Source organism: Mchenga conophoros, linkage group LG8 (assembly GCF_057382185.1).
Source record: "Mchenga conophoros isolate Kocher_MC1m ecotype Shallow Benthic linkage group LG8, M_conophoros_male_GT1.1, whole genome shotgun sequence".
NCBI lineage: Eukaryota > Metazoa > Chordata > Actinopteri > Cichliformes > Cichlidae > Mchenga > Mchenga conophoros.
In genome coordinates, this window is record NC_140533.1 from 13,848,502 (window position 1) to 13,865,839 (window position 17,338).

The window sequence follows — 17,338 nt, forward strand, 5'->3', positions numbered from 1 at the left end:
CACATGCGGGTGAGTCAATAGTTATGAAGCTCTTAGTAAGAAATATGTTTATCAGACTAAAATATATATATTTACATTTATATTTACCACACATTTTCAATTTCTGGCACTTTAAATTAGATAAAACGATGACTGGAAAATTCTAGAAAAGTTACAAAACTTTCTTAATGTGAGTTCATCAGTGGGGAGATTTCATAGTGATATCAGTCACTTAAACGTTTTAATGGTAAATTATGTTTTCCAGTAAAAATGTTAAAGTTAATATGCATCTCACAAAATTGTTTCATTTTTTCCCATTTTCACTGTTTCATTAAGGAACATTTTTATACCGAAATAAATGAGAGAAATTGACTTTTTATGGCTATCCATAACATTTTCTGATATATGGCAAAACAACATCCAAAATTTCCTTTGTAAAGACTTTTGCTTCTAATATGTACATGAAAGGAAATAGAAATCTTGAATCTGACTTTATATTAAATAATATTTAGTAATAAATGACAATGTCTGTTCTGTTTAAGCAAATTAGTGTACTGTATGCACTGTAGATGGATAAAATTGAGTTTGTAAAGCAAAAAAATAGATGCTTTATGTAAGTAATCAAATTGGGAAGTTGCATGGTAGCACTTTTTTTTTTAACATTTATGTTCCTGTCGTGCTTGCCTGCAATTTGGTCCATAACAGAGTGATCTATAATAAGACATGTTGGTGATATGTAAACAGCCTGGTTTTTAATATTATATTAGAGCAAAGAGATTACTGTAGTGACACTATAATTGCAGCCTATGTTACAGGGTAAATTTAGCACCACATGACTGGAAATGAGCCAAAGCAGATGGCGGATTATAGTGGAAGTTATAAATAGTGCAGGGCCGTTTATCGCAAACAGTTGGACAAATACAGATTGTTTTTTTAAGGTGAGAACACAGAGGCAGAACATATTTTTCCAATCGTTTCACTTCCATAACTCATTATTTTAGGTTATGGGAATAAAACCATCCAACATACGCAGTCTAAATGAGTCTATTTGCATATTTCAGGATACCATAAAAAGTGTGAGACAAAAAAGAATGATTTTAATTTATGTAATTAACTGGGGTAGTTTTAGTTTGATTTCTATTCATTGAAATACTCACCCTCATCACCTGTAAATATATTGACGCATTCATAAAGATCCTTAATATGTGAGGGTGGGGAAAAACGTGCTTAAATTAAGAGCATGATGGGTTTTTCTTACAAGTACTTCTCGCACACACACTGATGGGACTTACACCCCAATTTGCTGGAAGCTTAAAAAGTAAACAGGAAAATCCAGCATAAACATTAAGGAATATTTTGAAGTGTTTCTGACTATGTTCTGTGTGTATTTGTACCATTTGATTGGGAAACAGCATGAAGAGTTTTCCATATAAAACAGAGACATTTATTTACCTAAATCTATTACTTATTTTATAGAAGTTGGAGATGGATCAGTAGTAAATCAGAGCTTTGAAGAAAGCATCATCAATTATTTCTTTGGCCTTAACGGTAGTGTTTGCAGATGCTTCACATTCTTAGCTGACCGATTCAGTATGACAATGCAGTGAAATAAGTGATGGTGCAGTTTGAAGACGTTTCACCGTGATGCACCTTTTCCCAACTGGAGAGTTTCCGATCTGACGTGAGGCCTCTCTTGTGACTGCACAGCTGCATTCCTGTAAACACTCCGGCTGCTTATAAATCTGCTTCACCCACTCGTCCCCCCCCATTCTCTCTCAAACACACGCATATCAAAATAAGATAAACACCATAAAACTCAAAACACACTTGGTCACTTCCCACTCCCAATTCATTGCTATTATTCATTCGGGAGATGACGCAGACACTTCGTGTTATATTTTCTTGCAGTTTTTAAAAGTATAATTGGAGGGATGAATGGAAAAGCAAACAGCACACTCGTCCACATGTGACGAAGCAAAATTAGTGTTGTGCTCCGGTCAATTTTCACTACAATATTTCAAGGAAAACTATGAAAAGGAAAGAATTGCTCCAATGTATTGTTGTGTAATCAAGGTATTTTGAAATATACTGAGTATATGTGATGCTCTATCTAATCAAGAAGTCATGAATTGCAAATTCCAAGCAATACTAAAAATTCCTCACATAAGGAGGTTCTGTAAGGTGTAGGGCTTCAATTAATATGAACAGAAGCAGTTGTTTAAATACTAATTCATATCAAAATGTGTTCTGTGCAAAAAAAGACTAAAATTCAGGTGTTGGTAAATATTGTGATTAAGTTGAGTTAAGTGATGAAATCACTGGTTAACATAATTATGTATACATGTTGCACACGTGCATGATGCCTCAGAAAATACTTAGTCCACTTGAACCTGTGGGAGTCCAAAAAAACACAACTTTACAACAACTCTTACTGTAAGTGATCTGAGAAGTCCATACACAGTATGAGAGCAAAGGTTTTCCCCTCAGCATTCAATCACACTAATTATGTAGAAATGTCTGACTCATGCGGTCATGAAGTAGGACCTCCTTCTCCAAGCTCCTTTATAAGGGCCAAAACTTGCTCCTGGAGTCACTAGTGCACAGTGGTATATTTCTTATTTAATATTTATTTATTTTTTTCATCTTTGCAAATCTATTTATTTTTATTTATCTCTTATTTATTCATCTCTTTATCTTAAAGCTTCGTCAATCTTTTTTGCCCAAATGCCTTTGTTTTTTCACCTGTCTTCTCTTCTCTTAATCATTCCACTTCCTGTCTCTGTGTCGTTTTATCTCCCTGACTCCAACCCGCTTTTATCCTTTAATAATCAAGTCAGAGAAGTGCATCTTTACACAGGTATTTAAACATTTTTTCATTGCAGCAATTCACAGAATAATTGAATGCATGCGCAAAATACAAACGAGGCGATGTCACTCTTATAAAACTCAAATGTTTCTGATTACTTTCCTTCATTGCTTCTTTTTGCAGATAACCACAGACGTGGGATGTATTTGCAGATGAACATGGATGGGAGAGTCACAGGAAGTGATGCTCAGACACCTTACAGTGAGTATTAGGAGGATAAGCTCGCAACAGATTGCATATTTGGCACTGACTTCCATCCACAAAAGACAGTGGATAATTTGAGGCCTATGTACAAATCTAATTTTTATTATCACTATTTCTGTATTTTCAGGTTTGCTGCAGCTGAAATCAGTTAAACCAGGCCATGTTATCATTAAAGGACCATCATCATCTCTTTTTCTCTGTATGGATAGCGAAGGCAATCTGAAAGGGCAGGTAAGCTATAACACCGAAAACTGATTCCTCCTTTTTTGCATCACTTTCTATCAAATCTTAACAATATTTTAACACTATTTTCAGAGTCACTATTCAGAAACCAGCTGCACCTTCAGAGAAATGCTGCTGGCTGACGGATACACCCGTTTCATTTCCTCACAATATGGATTTCCCATGTCACTGGCATCAAGACATTCCCCAGATCGACACGCACTTCCCTTTACACGGTTCCTACCACTGAGGAATAACTTGAAAACGGATAGCGTATCTGAGCAGATGCCAAACAATCAGAGACTTTTTAACGTGGACTCTGATGACCTTCTTGGAATGGGTCTAAATTCTATGGGCAGTCCTCAGTTTTCTATGGACAAATAAAAGAATGAACTGCACAGACTTCTCACAGATCGGCACCTTTATATATGTTTTTAGATTCAGCCTGTAAACTTGATTTAGTTTTGAAATGAGTAGCTTTCTGTTATTTGTTCTCAACATGTTTTTGCGGAGGCAATACTAATGTAAGTTATTTATTTATTACTATGTATTGTGCATTTCAAATTGTTATTTATTATTTTTTTTACATTTCAAAAACTGTAACTGTACTTTGAAATCATGTTTGTAACATTCTGCTGATTTTGACATGTGATGTTTCTGAAGGTTCTCTAACACAGATGTGCTGGGGAAGCCCAAGAGGTTTCTGTTTGTACAACTCAAGTGTGTTTATCTTATTGGGGAGAAATTCTGAATTAAAACAAACATGATATAAATATTTGTTGTCAAATTTGTCATGAAAAGATTGAGCAACCTTATTAAATGGTTCAACAAACCAGAATGTACTTAAAAAAGCAAGCATGTATTTACCAAGTACACAGACCGGGAAAGTAGAAGTGGGAAAACAAGCGTGTTGAAGTGAAAGCATGAGCACCCTCTGGTGGTACAAAATCCAATGAGAGGTAGACCAAGTGTGTGGGTGTATGTTTTTTTCAATGACTGTAGAAAACATGGACGATGCGACAGCTCCCCAAAAATAAAGCCAAAACGTCTCTATCGTCTTTTTTTTTTCACAGTTATTGTTTTTTTGTGCCTAATGAAATTTTGCCTCGTCTTTGGCCAACAGATTTCCTCAGTTTATATCCCCCTAAAAAAAAGTTTTATGTGAGTTTAACGATTTATATTTTGATTTATTTGATTTTTTTTGTAAGGTTTAATTATTCTCATTTTATATCAGTTCTTTTTTTTTTCATTGTGATCTATAAACAGACATTGTAAATGCACACTTTCTTTGTTCATCACTTCAGGCCTGATTGCAGGTGACCGTAACAGTGATTACATTCCCTATAAAGATTAAAATAAGTGATCACAAGATTTGTATTTCATGCTATTTTCCATTATTATAAAGTAAACATAGAGTTTACTTGAGGAGTTGTTTGAAACTCAAAAAGACATCTACTGTCATCCAAGCATTGCATCGCTGACTAATCTATTCCAGCAGACAGGGATCCATTGTTAAAGACAATGAAAAAAGGTTTATTTTAATCTACACTGTAAAAAAAGTAATATAAAAGTATTCTACTGTGTATTTTACAGTTTTGTAATGTTTTTCTAGAATATCATTAAAATTACGTAGACTGTGATTTTACATTTCAAATGTAAATTAACGTAAAATGACTGTAAATGTAAAAGAACATAATTTTCTTGTTTTTGCATATTTACATTGATAAAATGCATTCACAAATGTATCATAATTTCACAAATATTTATTCGTTATTTGAAAGATTAAACTGTTAAATTCAAATGTAATGCTATGGAAAAATATATAAAATAATTCTCATAAACTTTTTTTTACATCAAATAATAATTATTATTAGCGTTGTTTAGGGCGAACGTGGCTCAAGAGTTGGCAGTTTGCCTTGTAATCAGAAGGGGTTTTTTTAGGATTTTTTTTTTACAGTGTACTTGCCCTTTACTGACTGTTAAGCTAACATCAATAACACAAAGTAAAACACATTATTACAGCAGTTTACACAAGTGAGGTAACATAAGCACACATACCTTCCATGGATCATCACTGTGATGTGTTGGAAAGTCTTATGTGTTCCTGTGAATCTGACAGCAATGTTGTTGAAGGTATTGCTTATAACAGCTTAGTGGCTCTTGGAAAGGTCAGGCATGGACACACAATAGTGAAAACAGAGCCGCAGTAGACTAAGCTAGCAAGGATTGTTATATTTCATTGTCATAAATAACACTGCTGTAATAGACCTTTTCTTAACTGTTAAATACTGACTAAAAAAAACAACACAAGGAAACCACAAAAAAAACCCCAAAAAAACAAAATGGGAAACTTAAGAAAATTATTAAAATATAATCTTTATCAAAAACACTGAATGCATTAATCAAGCAGATAAATACAGAACATTTGCCATGGCAGTCAAATCAATTATTTAACACAGGCATTTTAGGTAATATATAAGCCAGAACTAAAAAAAAAAAAAAAAATCAAATATGCATACATTATACTTATAGAACAATATTGAGAATGTGAAAGGTGTTGTATGAGAGATCTTACTCTGTCCTCATTGACAGCTCAGCTGGTATTTGGTTGAGTTCTGAAAAGATGTGACATTCATATCGCCTGTGATCTGTCTGCTTTCATTTCAAACTTTCAGGCACAAGTACTAAGACATTATAGTTTCAAGACACAAGACATTCAGGAAGTCATCTCAAACACAAGCTGACAGCATTAATAAATAAAAGCTTGTATTTCATTAATATCACAACCCTGAGAATGTAAAACTTTTGTCTTTTAAACCAGTGTTATGCAAAAGTTGCTTTTCAGTGACATTTGACTGGTTAGTGTTCCAGCAAATAACAAAGGCAATATTAGGTTGTCAGGAGGTATATGAGCATTAAATTGAAATGACACAAACTAGCATTTGTTGGTTCACTAGTTTGTCTTGCCAGGACTTCAGAACCTTTAAATACATTTTTATTTAATTGTGAATCATGAACTTTTCTTGCTTTTATGATTTTGTCAAAGGATACAAAACTTCCTCCCTAAACTTGAGTAACCAGTGGTTCCCTCAGATACATGTTTCCTCCCTTGTACTCTATACTCTGTCCTGTACACAGTCCACCAAGCAAAGTCCCATTTAGAGGGCTGCAAATACCTTCACTGGCATAATATTCTCCCTCTGGATCCTGGCCATCTTCCTCAAAATCCTCTCGTTCAGCCTCCTCATCCTCCCATAGGCCAGTTTCGACATGAGTGTACTCACTTCGGTCCTCGCATTCAGTCTCTCGATGGTAAAAGTAGCTGAAGTTGGACACAATGACAGGAACAGGCAACGAGATGGTAAGAACACCAGCAATGGCGCACATAGAGCCCACCATCTTGCCCCAGACTGTTGCAGGGTACATGTCACCATAGCCTACTGTAGTCATGGTGACAACTGCCCACCAGAAGCCATGTGGTATACTGACAAAGTCTGTTTTGTTGTGGTCTGCTTCAGCAAAGTAGACAGCACTGGAGAAGAGGATGACCCCAATAAACAGGAAGAAGATAAGAAGACCCAGCTCTCGCATGCTTGCCCGCAGTGTCTGACCAAGAATCTGGAGGCCCTTAGAGTGACGAGACAGCTTGAAGATCCTGAAGACCCTCACCAGCCTGATGACCCTGATGATGGCCAAGGACGTGGCTGGAGAGGCATCATTGTCTTTGACCAGTTCTGTTCCCAGAGTGACAAAATAAGGCAGAATAGCACTGAAATCAATGATGTTCATGACATCTTTGAAGAAGTGCATTTTGCTGGGGGAGCAAGCGAATCGCATGATGAGCTCAAAGGAGAACCAGCATATGCACACAGTCTCCACCATAAAGAAGGGATCGTGGAAAAAACTTGATGCAGCAGGCATGTTCTCAGACATGTTCTTTGCTTGGGAGTGATGCTCCTGCGTGAATGACACAGGGTAGACAGGAAAAATGTAAAACATACTTGTGAAGTTAGAAGTAAAAACAAAAGATAATTTAAAAAAAAAAATCAAAAAACACCTAAGTAACAAAAACATTTGCCAGCACCTTAAAATTAACAGGATGTGTCTTGATTGTTTGATCAAACTAAAAGTGCATAAGTTACACACACAAAGTCCCACAGGATTTGTTGTAAATCAAACCTACATCTATTTTCTAACTACCAATAAAATACATTTGTATGTCTCTCAGCTGAAAATGTGTAGAAAACCCATGGAGGCGTGGGGAATACATTCAAACTCTACACAGAGATGTCCCAGCTAACCAGAACTGTCTTGCTCTAAGGAAACAGTGCTAACTACAAACTACTATGCAAAACCATGGCAAAAAATCTGGTAGGTAGCCATCCATAGAACAGTGAACTAATTTTAATATTATATGGATTAAAATTAATTAAAAAAAAACTTTAAGTTTGCTGGCAAGATTTGTTACTTTTGATAGCACCAGGTTACCTGTTGTGACCAGTCTTTTTGCTAAGCTTAGTTAAGCTAAGCTAAGTGGGTCGCTATAGCTATATATATATATATATATATATATATATATATATATATATATATGAATGTGGTATGCATTTTATAATCTAAGTCTTCCTAAAACATATTAAGTAAACATATGTTCTTTCAAATGCAAAGCTGTTACTGTATATTGTGCTAGTATTTTACTTTAAAAATACTGCTGAGTTAGGTAGTGTTTGATACATTAAACTACAGTATGTCGCCCACCATGCTATTGGTTCTCACATTTGGCAGCATTGCAAGTGTTTGGCATCTGCACTTTTCCATTCAGCTATCTCTTCTGGTCCACCTGTCATTCCATCATGTGTGCCACTTATTATTATAACACTGCATATTCAAGCATTGGCTGGTGGCTATTTAAAACATCTTATACTAAACATTCAGTTAACAGTATGAAATCGGATTGCATGGATTAAAATAGATGTGTTTAGTATGCTGTAATGGGTTGTGTGGAATATATATAAAGCTCAGAGTAGACATAAACTTAGTGTATTCCTTATGACTTTCAGTAGCAGGTCAGTGACAGTGTTTATTACTAAAGGTGGACATCTATGTGTTGATTCGCTCCAAGGGCTCTCCTAAGACTATATTTAACCAAGTGAGATCTCTGAAGAGAAACATGAGTGTCTACTTGCACCACTCCTCATCCATCTCCACCTTCATCGCTATTCCCATCGCCCTGGCTGCCGAGGCCGTGTAACATTGCCAGTGCAGTTCAGTGAGTGTACCGCTGACTCGAACAGGAGGAGGTTACAGTAGTTTCCTGGCAGCTGCCTTGTGCAAAGGAAGTCTGCCACAGCACAGCAGTCCTGGAGGAATGTGTTAACATGACCCAAAACAATGCAGCTCATCCTGTGACACCTTTTAGTCTCTGGTTCTAAGCCACCTGGAAGGCCTTGGCTCACCTTTGCCTATATGTATGGTCACTTGTGACCTTTAATTAACACACTTAACTGTCTTCTCGGGTCTGAATATGCTTCCTATTATTTGTATTCCAATACCCACCCATTAATCCCTGTACCCTTTAACACTTCCTGAATCCGAGCGTATCAAATTTAACAGCCGACTAAAATAATCACGCCATAAGCTCTCGCTTGCTCTGGTCTGCTTCCAGACATATTGGCCAATAGTATCCTATGTCAGTATTTTTCCTCTTAGCACACTGTAGTACTCTTCTAGTGTGTGTTTACCTAAACAACAGCTTACCAAAGTATTATGTTTCCTTTGACCCAAACAATCACATATATTTCATTCAAGACTTTACAACAAGATTTTGGGTTTCTCTTTTAGTGCCTTGATACCACCATTTTGTCTTTCAGGTAACCCTGCAAAAACCATCCATCTTTCACACCTTTCCTTCCCAAACATGAACTTGAATTAAATTTCCAACCTCTCTGTCATGTCTGAGGTCAGGAAGTGTCTCCAGGCAGAAGATGAGGATGGACACCACGATTACCATCACACTAATGATGGCGATGATGCGTGCACCCGATGAGGACTCTGGGTGCTCAAACAGCATCCACAGTTTTCTCTGGAGTCTGTTGGATGGCAAAGGCCTCTCCTCTTCTTTTGGAAAACCTTCGTCCTCCTTGAAGCGGTTCATGATGTCCTCTCCGAGCTCATAGAATATCAGCTCATCCATGAAAATATCCAGGGGTATGTTTGCAGGCCTCCGAAGCCTACCCCCTGACTGGTAAAAATACAGAATGGCATCAAAGCAGGCTCGATTGCGGTCCAGGAAGAGCTCATTTCGAAGTGGGTCAAAGTAGCGTGACCTTCGTCTGGGGTCGCCGAGCATGGAGTCAGGGAATTGGGCTAAGGTGCGAAGCTGAGTTTCATAACGCATCCCTGATACATTGATGGCCAGTCTTTCACTCAGTGCCCATCCATTCCTCCATAGAGATCCTGAGCGACGCTTTTCTTTCTTCTTCTCTTTCTCGTTTCCCCTGATCTCCTTCTCTCCTTTCTCCTCACTGTCGAGCTGGTCCTTGAGATGCTCGTCCTTCTCCCCATCGCTCTCTTTCCCTCTGCCTTCTCCTTCACTGGACTGTGGATCCCTGCTTTCCATCCCTGTTATTATCCTAACCGAGGGAATGCTGCAAACCACCCTCTTGAGATTTTGAACACCTGGACTTAAAAGAAAACCTGTTTAAAACCAGAGTGATTATTACATCAGCGAAATAGGTTTTCAGTTGATAAGCATTAGCAGCAAAGGACTAAAGAGGGGAAATTGACATTTCATGACAGATTTCATTACATTAAAAGTTAATTCATGGTTTTGTTTTTAGATGAACTGAAGGCAAGACAACAAACAATGTTAGTACCCAGTTAATGAATATAATTTACTCACTAAGAAAAACAGCTGGTGGCAGAGGCTAATGACGGGGTGAAAAATCACATTGTTTGTTTCCTTCGGCTCATCAGGTTGTCTCTCTTCCTCTCTATCATCGTGTCTGCCTGTCACAAGCACAAAGCCCTTGTTTGGCTATCTAACTTATCACACAGAGGTTTAACTCTGATCAACTTTACACAAACTGTACTTCCAGTTATTTGCTCCGGGAACATCCAGGATCTCACCCTGTCCCTCACTGCCTCACGTTGTCTGCCTTCAAATTTTGGGGGGAATGCTGTCCTGTTGAAATTTGATCTGTGCTGGACCCCTCCACCCCCTTCGTGTCCCTTCCCTCCATTTTAGCTAGGGGGCATGTCAACCTTCAACCTCCCTATCAAATGTCACCTCTGCATGGTATTGCCCTCTCTAACAAGCATGGGCGTGTGAATGACAGAAAACCCTCACTGTTTTTCATTAAGTCGAAATGACTGGATTTGAATGTGCGTAGATTAAAAACCAGAACTGTGGAGTTTGAGCGTCATAGAACGAACATATAGAAAACATATTTTTAAAGCTTTCTAATTAATTCCATTTTCTAGCGTCTTCAGTAGGCTCCTCCAATTACACTCAAACCAATGCTGCAGCCTGAGATTGGGGTAAACTGAAATATGCTGCAACAAAATTCCATGTTAAATTACAATAAACTACTTGGATCTGTTTGGCAGCATGAAATTGTTATTTTACAGTATAACTACCGTAATCAACAACAAATGTGTTGTAGTTACTAAGTTGCTCTAAATATGTTTTCCTTTTTACATCACAGTCATTTATTTTTACACCAAATTTAATAAATTTTGTAGTATACAAAAATGTAAAAGCACAATCACTTGAATTTCTTACAAAGCTCATATTAAAAATTAACTTTTGACATATCTTCATTTATGTAAATATTATTAGGGTTGATTTTCACAAAGTCCACCACTAAACTATTCCACAAGTTGGCAAACACAAATGAAATCATCATCCATTATTATTTTATTTAATACATCTCGTGCTTTTGTTATTTTTATGTACAAAAATGTCTTCAGTGACACAAACCTAATGTTTGTGTCACTGAACCTATTAGGTGAACTGGCTCACATTTTTCTATTTGTGGAGCGGCACAATAATAAATTATTTACCAGTGTAGGTTTTATTTTGCTATATCACATATTCACCCTCATTTCACAGATAATGATACTTTGAGTTCAAAGGAAATTGGACCCTTGTCTGCCTCCATCACCTCTAAATCAGGATCAGCCCCCACCAGACTCTCAATCTGTTGCTGACGATAGCTGTGCCACACAACAGGCTTCATGGGGGGAAAAAGAGCTACCGCCTACACTGTTAGACATTTTATTGTATTTTTACAGCAACTTACTGGCAACACTATTGCCAGTAAGTTACTGTAATTACTAATCTACAGTATCTTTACTGTTGTGATGTTTTACAGTTCAACCACTTTACTGTAAACATCTATTACAGTATAACAGCTTTACTGTAAACGTGGTTTACAGTTAGAAAGACTTACCGTGATTAAGTTTTATAGTATCACTGTACTGCAAATGTGGTTTATGGTATAACACTGTAATTGTGTACAGTATAATTTGTTTAGACTGTAATTGTGTTTTACAGCATATAAAATAATATTAACATTCATATTCAATATAAGAACATTTACAAAAAACAATATAATTCAATAAAGTAGTCTCAGGATAGTGAATTAAACCAACATTTATTGTTGATATTTTTTTTTAACAAGAAAAACATTTTTCAACTGAATAAAAACAATGTCAATAACCAAAATAAATAGAAGCGTACATGAAAACTACACAGTCCTTCACCTTTCCGTGTCTGATTTTTTTAAGGAAAACAGTTTTTCATTCCACTAAAAACAGGACAAACCCACCAGCATGAACATTAAATAAACTATTACAATTGTAAAACAAAAATCATTTACAAAATGTAATAATTATCAGTGGGTCCCAGGAAATAGAATGTGACATGGGATTTAGATTTCCGTTACCAGGATGGTCGGGTTCAGCGTAGTCTTTATCACCACCTGTCAAAGACACATCATCAATATTCATGTTTGCTCAGGTTATTCACTTGTTCACATCTGTCTGAGATCATTCATACTGTTGTATGGATGTGTGTACAGTATGTATATAATTATCAGCTATGTAAAAGATATTATCATCTCTGTATTCTTACCTAGTTGGAAGTTCTCCATTCAAACTCAGAGAGCCGCTGGAGGAAGGTGGTGATCCGAGGGCTGATGCTTGTAACCTTCCTCTTTACGACACGACCTGTCTTGCAGCTTGTACCAAGTTTTGCAGGGCATTTTGTTCCCATGTCTGGATTGATCCTCACAAAGAACCTTTTAACGGAAAAAAGGCTGCTTTAATTTCAAAATTAAAACATACATTACAGCAATCACCTATATGTTTCTGCAACTGTAGTCAAGCTATCACATATATTTCATTCTTAAATGGTGTAAAGTATTTACCTCTGTATCATCTCCTGTGTGATGGACGCTGACTCCTGATACTCAAGGTTGAAAACGTAGTATGACGCAAAGAAGACAGCAAGGGTGCTGGCAAAGTCATGCATCTGCTCAGGCTCATAAAATACCTTGCCCTCCAAACTGATCATCCAGCGGCTTGCAGACATGAAATTATTCCCTAAAAACAGACAAGAGTCCAATAAGACAATGTGCTCACCCTTACAAATAAGGTTTCCACAAGAATGCTGGATAGCAGGCCTCACACTGTAAAAAAATAGAATCCACACGGTTTGCTGCTATTTCTCTTATTATTTATTATGTAATGAAAATTATGATCAATTACAGGAAAAAACTGCCTAATGTTTTGGCATTTTGGCCTGTGCTGAAATGTTAGGCTGTTTTTTCCTGTTGGTCATTGTGTATAATAAATAATAAGAGAAACAGCAGCAAACTGTGTGTATTCTATTTTTATACAATATAAAACAGACAAACCCCTGTTAAGTAAGTTGTTGTGGGTACAAATACCACAATAATTACATAGATTTTTTACAAAAATATTACAAGAGGATTGAAACTATTTACTTACCAAGCACTATTACCCTTGGTGTGATGGGTAAGGTCATCTCTCTCTCAACAGACATCTTGGTGGAAAAAGCCTTTAAAACACAAACACTGAGGCTACATCACCCTGTCAGCGCAGCCAGCAAGGGCAGGAGGACAGCAATGCACCACACTGGGCAGGAAAAGACAGAGAGACAATTGTTAATTTAATGTTGCATTTATTTAACCCTTGAAAAATATATTTACATAAGTAAATAAAAGAAAAAAAAAACACAACCCATCTTTTCAAGAATAATTCAGCTAATTGCTCTTTTGACCAACCTAACACAGACGTTACACGGTTTTCCTATGAAAAAGACCCTGGAAGACGTTGCATTAAAGGGAAAAAAACATGCTCCCCTTCCCACTTAAAAAAATAATAAATATTAAACTTAGGTTGGAGTTCCTCGCGCCACCAACCTAATGTTATATTAACTTTTTAGTGTTGTGTACTGCAGCTCACACAAAATTAAATAAAGCAGGCTAACCTACATGAGCAAGCTCAAAACTGGATAAGATTGTTTTAGCAGTCTCTAAATTTCCAAAAAAAAAGTTGTCTTTCTTTATTCTCATTAAATGTGTATTTTTACCTGCTGCTTTAGCTGAAGCTAAATGTCCCACTGTTAGCATGGCCAGCTTCTCAATAGTCATAGAACAGAAGCGCAGGAGGACAATGCACCACACTCGGCGGGAAAAAGACAAAGACTGTCGTTGTGCCTGTGTTCTTCGCCCCTCCCCGTGGAAAATATATATCTAAATATATATTTAAATAAGAAAAGAAAAAAACACACACAACCTATTTTTTCCAGAATAATTCAGCTAATGTGCTATTTCGACCAAGCTAACACCGATTTTAAGCCCCCTCCCCCCACACACAAAAAATATATATGCTCTTAAGAATTAATAAACGAGTATGTTAGGTAGGAGAGTCCTTTGCATTACCTTATGACGTCCTGTTTGCAGTTTCCACACAGAGGTCCAACAATAACGAGGTGCAAAATCTTTTGTCCTCTCGAGCATATCGTAATGAAGAGTTAACAAAGTTGGACTGTCTTTCCTCTCCTGTCAATCACTGGGTCACAGGTCATGTCAGTCAGGATATGGAGTGGTGGTTGGTAGAGGTAGGTGGGTGGGCGGGGCCAGCATGCATTCAGTGTGTGTTTCACTAAGTTGGGTTGACTAGTTCCCAGAAGAGTTCTGTACATGTTGCATGTTCAGTAAATGAGCAATTCAGTTACTGCTCGACTGAGAAGCCTCCGCCAAATTATTACAATATTCTCCACTGACTGAAGTTCGCCTTTGGCAACGCAGTGGCAAGCACACATTTGCAGCAGCTGTGCATGTGCATACAACTGCATGCAGCAGATTAGATGATCAGAATTCTTGAACCTTACACACAGGCAAGTCCCCTAAAAAGTCAAAACCATAATACTTTCACTGGTATCATACTGACAAATGGCATAGGTTGGAGGAAAATCTGGAAATGGTTGGCAGTGAAAGAGTTAAAATGTAATGCACTATTGCAACCAACCACTGAAAGAGTAAAAATACACAAACAGTATGATGAACCATTCAAATCACATAATACAGTAGCACTACTGCTAATGTGTTAACGGTAGGTATAACTACTACCGCAATTTTAAAAAATACAGTAAGTAAATGTAAATAACCTTAATATACCCATAATGCAAAGCAAATTACAGTAATTAACTGTAGAAATGTTTTCAGGTAAGTTACTGGGCATTTTGTGGTATTTTACTGTGAAAAATACAGCAAAGGTTAACAGTGTACACCTTGGATCTGCTAGTTCATGCAGTTGGGTGGAAAATCATTCAAGTGTCTGTGACAACTTACAGGGGTACAAATACGAGAAGAATATTATTAAATTTGTGGATTTTTATTTTTTTGGACCGTCATGACTGTAGAGAGATAATCTACTAGAAACAATCAGATTCAAGCCATTGTTACATTTAATGACAGGGCTGTCTTCTGAGAAGTCATTTGTTACCCATAAACAAAAAAGAAATAATATAAAACTATATTAAAATAGATAAATTTGCCCTAGAAGAAGAATACCAAGCTGTTATTGTTTTTAGTAATGTGTCACATATTGTAAAGGACCACAGAACTGCACACACAATACTTGTGATGTTAACCTATCTCTACCAAAGTGGATTACTACTATGTTTTACCACCAGAGGGAGGTGATGTTTAGGCACAAAGGAGAAAAACTGAAAAAGGCCTCTGCAGACATTTCTAATAGCTGTTGGCAAAAAAAACAAACTGCCATCCGGGCTGATATAATACACTGTCATTTGATCACAGTCTGCTTACTAAGAACCTGATGACCATTTGTTTTACAAACCAATACACTCAGGCATATACAGATACAAATATTTCAACGCTTTGTGAATATAAAGTATCAATAAAATGCAAGAGGGAATTCAGCTAGATTTTTTGTTTTGGGTTAAAATTTTGGAAATCAATCATTTTGTGGTATTCTTGGTGTTGCAATATTCATCATAACCTGATTGCTCCTGGTTCTATATAGTGCCGTATAACTCTGCTGTTCGTGCAGCTATGCAGCACAGTCATTAAATCTTGTGACTCCCATGGGATGGCTACACATAACCACTACAATTTCACAACACAGTTTGAAACCGACAGTTGGTAACCATGAGTAGAAAGAACAGCCAATTCATTAGACCGCATTTTTATTTCTTAGCATGTGGCCCTGCACCAGCTTCACTCCCTTAATTTTCCAAGCAGCAGTAGTGCAAATGTTATGCAGTAATCTTGTTCCACTACGCAAGTTTTCTTTTAAGAGGTTTGGTTTCTAAAGATACTTTCTCCCGGTAACAAATTTTACTCAAAATGAGGCTGCTTTGAGTTAAAAGTGATAGAAACGAGTACTAAACCTAGACAGCATATAAGACAGACGTAGCTTCTGGGTTGGAAAAATTAAGGCACTGCAGGAGTGTCTTAAATCTGCTTTCTGTCTACAGGCTACTAGATAGGTGACTGTGACTGCAAAAAAGACTTACAGTCCCATAGTAGTTTATTTTTTAAAATATTGTTTTAATTTTGGTCATATGTTGGTTTTTTTAATGAAGAGTTGTCTGTGATATGAAGCCACACACTGAATATTTCTTATCAAACATAACTCATTAGCCAATGCGTGCGCAGTTTCACAGTCAGACATATTCCTCACTAGTAGTTTTTTTCTCTTTAGCAAGCCAGATGACAACGGAAGAAACACTCACCTCAAGGCTTCAAAAAACACGACCTCAGAAACCAGTGGGTACCATCATGGTAACTACATCCATCTTTTATGCTGTCCCTGATGTTGACACAGACAATGGCTAGCTATTTGCTACTTGACATCAGCTAAATTGAGTTGCTGCTTTCCGAAGCATTTAGCGAAATAAAACAGTGTGTCTTATTGTTAACTATAGTAAAAGCCCCTCCAAAGAACTTAGTTAGTAGTAAGTGAAAACTTAGTATCTGTCAGTTAGTTTGCCTGAATTAATGGGTGTTTGCCTCTGTTTAATGCACACATACCAGTATATGGATGTAGGTTGCTAACAAAGCCAGCTAGCATTAGCTGATAACTTAACAGACTGGCTCTTCGTTCAAATATGGTCACTTCGAGGTAAAAAACAACAACAACAACAGGCACGTGACTAAAATGCTTCAAAATGGCGCTTCACAACCAGGTTTCTAAATATCTGGGTTATTTTCTTCCAAACAGTCCATAGTTCAGGTATAAAATATTACAGGTAGTAAGTAATACACTTTATTGCCAAAGATTTCACATTCATCAGTATAACTTGAGTGATAATTCCATAGCATTTAATATGATGTTGGCCCACCCTTTGAAGCTATAACAGCTTCAACTTTTCTAGGAAGGCTTTCCACAAGGTTTAGGAGTGTGTTTATGGGAGTTTTTGGTGATTCTTTCAAAAGTGCATTTTTTAGGTCAGATGCGAAGGCCTTGTTCACAGTCTCCACTCTGATTTATCCCAAAGGTGTTCTATTA

General features: G+C 36.9%; 3 protein-coding genes across 6 annotated transcripts; 1 reads left to right on the forward strand and 2 right to left on the reverse strand.

The window, feature by feature from the left end:
• Nucleotides 1-55: 55 nt before the first annotated feature.
• Nucleotides 56-4,163, forward strand: fgf21 (fibroblast growth factor 21). Its single transcript, XM_085284354.1, has 4 exons — nucleotides 56-2,836; nucleotides 2,969-3,046; nucleotides 3,177-3,280; nucleotides 3,365-4,163. Exons 1-4 carry the CDS (start codon nucleotides 2,704-2,706, stop codon nucleotides 3,653-3,655), a joined length of 606 nt encoding a protein of 201 aa, XP_085140480.1. The 5' UTR covers nucleotides 56-2,703; the 3' UTR covers nucleotides 3,656-4,163.
• Nucleotides 4,164-5,629: 1,466 nt separating this feature from the next.
• On the reverse strand, nucleotides 5,630-10,471 carry LOC146568350 (potassium voltage-gated channel subfamily A member 7-like). Its single transcript, XM_085284361.1, has 3 exons — nucleotides 10,173-10,471; nucleotides 9,213-9,967; nucleotides 5,630-7,228 (listed from the first exon to the last, which is right to left on the reverse strand). Exons 2-3 carry the CDS (start codon nucleotides 9,888-9,890, stop codon nucleotides 6,335-6,337), a joined length of 1,572 nt encoding a protein of 523 aa, XP_085140487.1. The 5' UTR covers nucleotides 9,891-9,967; nucleotides 10,173-10,471; the 3' UTR covers nucleotides 5,630-6,334.
• A 1,438-nt stretch (nucleotides 10,472-11,909) lies between these two features.
• On the reverse strand, nucleotides 11,910-14,372 carry LOC146568351 (uncharacterized). 4 transcript variants are annotated; one of them, XM_085284362.1, is made up of 5 exons: nucleotides 14,242-14,372; nucleotides 13,286-13,355; nucleotides 12,703-12,877; nucleotides 12,408-12,573; nucleotides 11,910-12,255 (listed from the first exon to the last, which is right to left on the reverse strand). In XM_085284362.1, the coding sequence occupies exons 1-4, from the start codon at nucleotides 14,317-14,319 to the stop codon at nucleotides 12,408-12,410; spliced, it is 489 nt and encodes a 162-aa protein (XP_085140488.1). In that variant the 5' UTR covers nucleotides 14,320-14,372; the 3' UTR covers nucleotides 11,910-12,255. The 4 variants fall into 4 exon arrangements, with proteins under 4 accessions (XP_085140488.1, XP_085140491.1, XP_085140490.1 ...); XM_085284365.1 differs by having other exon boundaries at nucleotides 13,286-13,387; nucleotides 13,890-14,356; XM_085284364.1 differs by having other exon boundaries at nucleotides 13,286-13,432; nucleotides 13,890-14,356.
• Nucleotides 14,373-17,338: the final 2,966 nt, after the last annotated feature.